Source organism: Brassica napus, chromosome C9, assembly GCF_020379485.1.
Source record: "Brassica napus cultivar Da-Ae chromosome C9, Da-Ae, whole genome shotgun sequence".
NCBI classification, from domain to species: Eukaryota; Viridiplantae; Streptophyta; class Magnoliopsida; order Brassicales; family Brassicaceae; genus Brassica; species Brassica napus.
In genome coordinates this window covers 23309003-23312736 of record NC_063452.1, presented here as the reverse complement: position 1 = coordinate 23312736, position 3734 = coordinate 23309003, and the positions used below count along the sequence as shown (strand labels likewise).

The following is a 3734-nucleotide window of genomic DNA, read 5'->3' as shown; positions in this document are numbered from 1 at the left end:
AGATTTTTTGGTTTTGGTGGGAAAACGAGATTTTTCGGTTTTGGCGAGAAAATGAGATTTTTTTTGTTTTGGCATGAAAACGTGTTTTTGTGATTTTATCAATTTTCGTATGTGGCAAAATGATATTATATTAAAATTTGTAATTTATGAATTACATTAAAGGCATAATAGACATTATATCATTTTGAATGAACCATCTTCATTCAAATGGTTCAAATTGGTTTAGCTGAAAGGACTTTAAAATTAAACCTAAATTTCTAAAAATTATTCGAATGATCTATCTGGATGAATTATACTTTTAGTGGTTAAACGAACAAAACTCTCATTTCCACACCCAGATAGTTCTTCCAAATGGAGAAACGAACAAGGCCCATATTTAACAAGAAAACTTTATTCTAACACTATCACTTCCCATTCCACAGTTACTACAGAGTCTGAATTGTATGACAAAAGTCTTGCACTGGTCAACGAACTATTCTCTCTCCTCTCTCTTCTTTCACACATACTTTTCTACGTCTATGTCCGTACGACGCGATTTCTTCTTTACTTCTTCTTCCTTTATCTTTATTTATGAGTAAACACTTTTTTGTCCCTTTCCCATCTCAAAATTTTCTCTGGTTTTCTTGACAGAGGGATAGGAGAGAGAGAGAGAGAGAGAGAGAGAGAGAGAGAGAGAGAGAGAGAGAGAGAGAGTCTTCTTACTTACTCTTATGATTTTTCCTTAATTTTCCAGAAAAATCTCTCTTCCTCCTGGTTGTTATATAGATCTGTGTTCATACCTACCTCTTACTCCACATCTCATTTACACACGCTGTCCCAAAACACAGTTTATGTCTCTTTTCAGATTTCATTGTTCATATAATCTAGCTTCTCAATTTTAGTTTTCCTATTAGAAGATCCTTTAAAAAGTCGTTTAAGTACATTCTTGGGTTCAAGTACTCTGATCAAAAGTAATCATTTTTTTTTTGCTTATTTCCATTTGTGTGTTTCCACAAACATTCCCTAAAAAAAAGTTCCAATCTTTCTGCTACTTTTCTCTCTCCTAAGACATGAATTGTCTGTTCTTGTTCAAATCAAAGAAACCCAAACCCACAAACCAACAAAAAGACAAAAGAAAAGGAAAAGAAATAGCACAAAACTCAGCTCCTGAGCTGAGGAACCAGAGCGAAAAGTCGTCGTTTAATCTCCAGACGCCGAGATCTTTGCCTTCTCCTCGAAGTATCAGAGACTTGTATACAGATAGAGAAAAGAATCTTAGGGTTTTCACTTACCAGGAACTCAGTGAAGCCACTTATGGGTTTAACAGAAAGCTTAAGATCGGCGAAGGTGGATTCGGTAGTGTTTACAAAGGAAAGATTCCCACCACAAAAGATTCTGATTCTGATTCTCCACTTGTCGTCGCCATCAAGAAACTCAATCGTCAAGGATTACAGGTCTTCTCTTTGTTCCTTGCTCTGTTTTAAAAAAAAATGTAAAGTCTGAAAGTTTTGCTCAAAGTTTTGATCTTTTTTATCTTGTCTGTGTTGTAATGGTGTTATTAGGGTCACAAGCAATGGCTAGCAGAGGTTCAGTTTCTAGGAGTAGTGAATCATCAGAACGTTGTGAAGCTATTAGGTTATTGCTCAGAAGATGGAGAGACTGGGATCGAGAGGCTTTTGGTTTACGAGTTCATGTCGAATCGAAGCTTAGAGGATCATCTGTTCACCCGTGGATCACGTATATTACCATGGAAACAAAGGCTTGAGATCATGCTTGGTGCAGCTCAAGGATTGGCTTATTTACATGAAGTTAAGGTAAAATATTTGTAACGAAACAAAACCCATTAGAGGAAACCTGGTTTTAAGACGGATCCTTTTGATAGTTGTGACTATATAGAAATGTTGACATTGACCATGATTAGTAGATCAGGAATGAGACATTTTGAGAACCGTTGGGGGAGAAAATGTGGGGTGTATCCTGAAACATTCAGTGTCTAGTTTCTAAGTTTAATGTGATTTCAGTGGATGGATGATAAGAGTGTGTGGTATATTTGGTTGGTCAGGTGATATACCGAGACTTCAAAACCTCTAATGTGCTCTTAAATGATGAATTTTGTCCGAAATTATCGGACTTTGGGCTTGCAAGAGAAGGACCTCAGGGCGACAATACTCACGTCACAACTGCAGTAAGTATTGATTACTTCTTACCTTCTTGGGTTTCATTGTGTTGTTGGTTTTAGTAGTGTGCATTCGGTTAGGTTTGGTTCTGTTTGGCTTCATTACGATTTATAACTAGTTAAACAGTTTTCAATAAAGTTAAAGTTGCATAGACATGTTAGAACATTTTATATTTTGAAACAACAATTTTTTTCTAAAACATCATATATTATAAAACGGAGTAAAATTTTAACATATTTTCTTCTTGATTGTTTACTTCATTTTCTTAATAGAGAGTTGGAACACAAGGTTATGCAGCTCCTGAGTACGTGCAAACAGGCCATCTTCGCTTAAAGAGTGATGTATATAGCTTCGGTGTTGTTCTTTACGAGATCATTACAGGACGCCGAACCATTGAGAGGAACAAGCCAGTAGCTGAACGAAAGCTATTAGATTGGGTGAAAGAGTATCCTGCTGATAGTCAGCGCTTCAGCATGATCGTTGACCCTCGGCTACGCAACAATTATCCAATTGCTGCAGCTAGGAGTTTGGCTAAACTGGCTGATCTTTGTTTGAAAAAGAACGATAAAGATCGACCCGCAATGGAGATTGTCGTGGAAAGATTGAAGAAGATTATCGAAGAATCTGCTGGTGGAGAGTCTTCGATGGCTGGAAGTAAGGAAAGTACAAGTCAGGTAAGAAGCAAGAGTCGGGTCGCTGGACCTGTGAAGGGGAGTTTGAGAGGAGGAGTTAGTGTTAGAGGATGAGTTTTGAGTTTAGAAGACCTTTTTTGTGCAGGTTTAGTATATATAAATAAGTGTTATGGTTTATGTATTACTGTGGGATGAGTAGAAGAAAAAAATCAGTAGCTTATTATGTGTTTATAAAAGAGATTTAATACCAGCGAATGGCAGAGAAGGGTGCGTGTGTTTTTGCTGTTGATGGTGTATGCGATAGACTGTAGACACGACAATTTCGACGATTAACGTTTTGAAATTCGTTGTTCAAATGTGTTGCACGTACTGTATATATAACAAGTAACGATCAAACGTGGCTTATTGCTGAAATGTGAATTTCTGTGAATCCTCTCAGTGTCGTTGAGTAAACTCTTCATGGCAGCAAAATGACAGCTTTGAAAAAAGTCTGTTTCTCATACTCCCGCAGCGAGGCCTGCGGGTTCATAGACCAAAATATTCTTCAGCTTTTTGATTTTTTTTTTAAATTAAGAAACAAATCCGCGCGAAAATCAAATAATATACTAAAAATTAAAATTATTTAATATTAATAGAATTATATACTTGCAAGTATATTTATTTTGATTTAATATAATGGAATGTATAATAGTTATACTTAATTTTTAATATTTTTTATTTTTTTTCATTTAAACAGTTAATAAATTAGTTTTTTTTGATAAATTAGTTGATACATTAGTTAAAATAACAAAATTTAATAACGAAAAAAATAAATAATAGTTATTAAACGATCATAATACAAGTTTATAACAAAACTTTTACTTCAATAATATACCAGTTGAAATATATGTAATGTTTTGAAAGTACAGAAAAATAAAAGTAATAGTTCTAAAAGAATTTGAACATT

General features: G+C 34.8%; 1 protein-coding gene across 1 annotated transcript; it reads left to right on the top strand.

Moving 5' to 3' along the window:
* The first annotated feature begins 481 nt into the window (after nucleotides 1–481).
* LOC106416435 (probable serine/threonine-protein kinase PBL19) lies at nucleotides 482–3144 on the top strand. The gene is made up of 4 exons (XM_013857312.3): nucleotides 482–1433; nucleotides 1542–1793; nucleotides 2042–2164; nucleotides 2429–3144. The coding sequence occupies exons 1-4, from the start codon at nucleotides 1050–1052 to the stop codon at nucleotides 2900–2902; spliced, it is 1233 nt and encodes a 410-aa protein (XP_013712766.1). The 5' UTR covers nucleotides 482–1049; the 3' UTR covers nucleotides 2903–3144.
* Nucleotides 3145–3734: the final 590 nt, after the last annotated feature.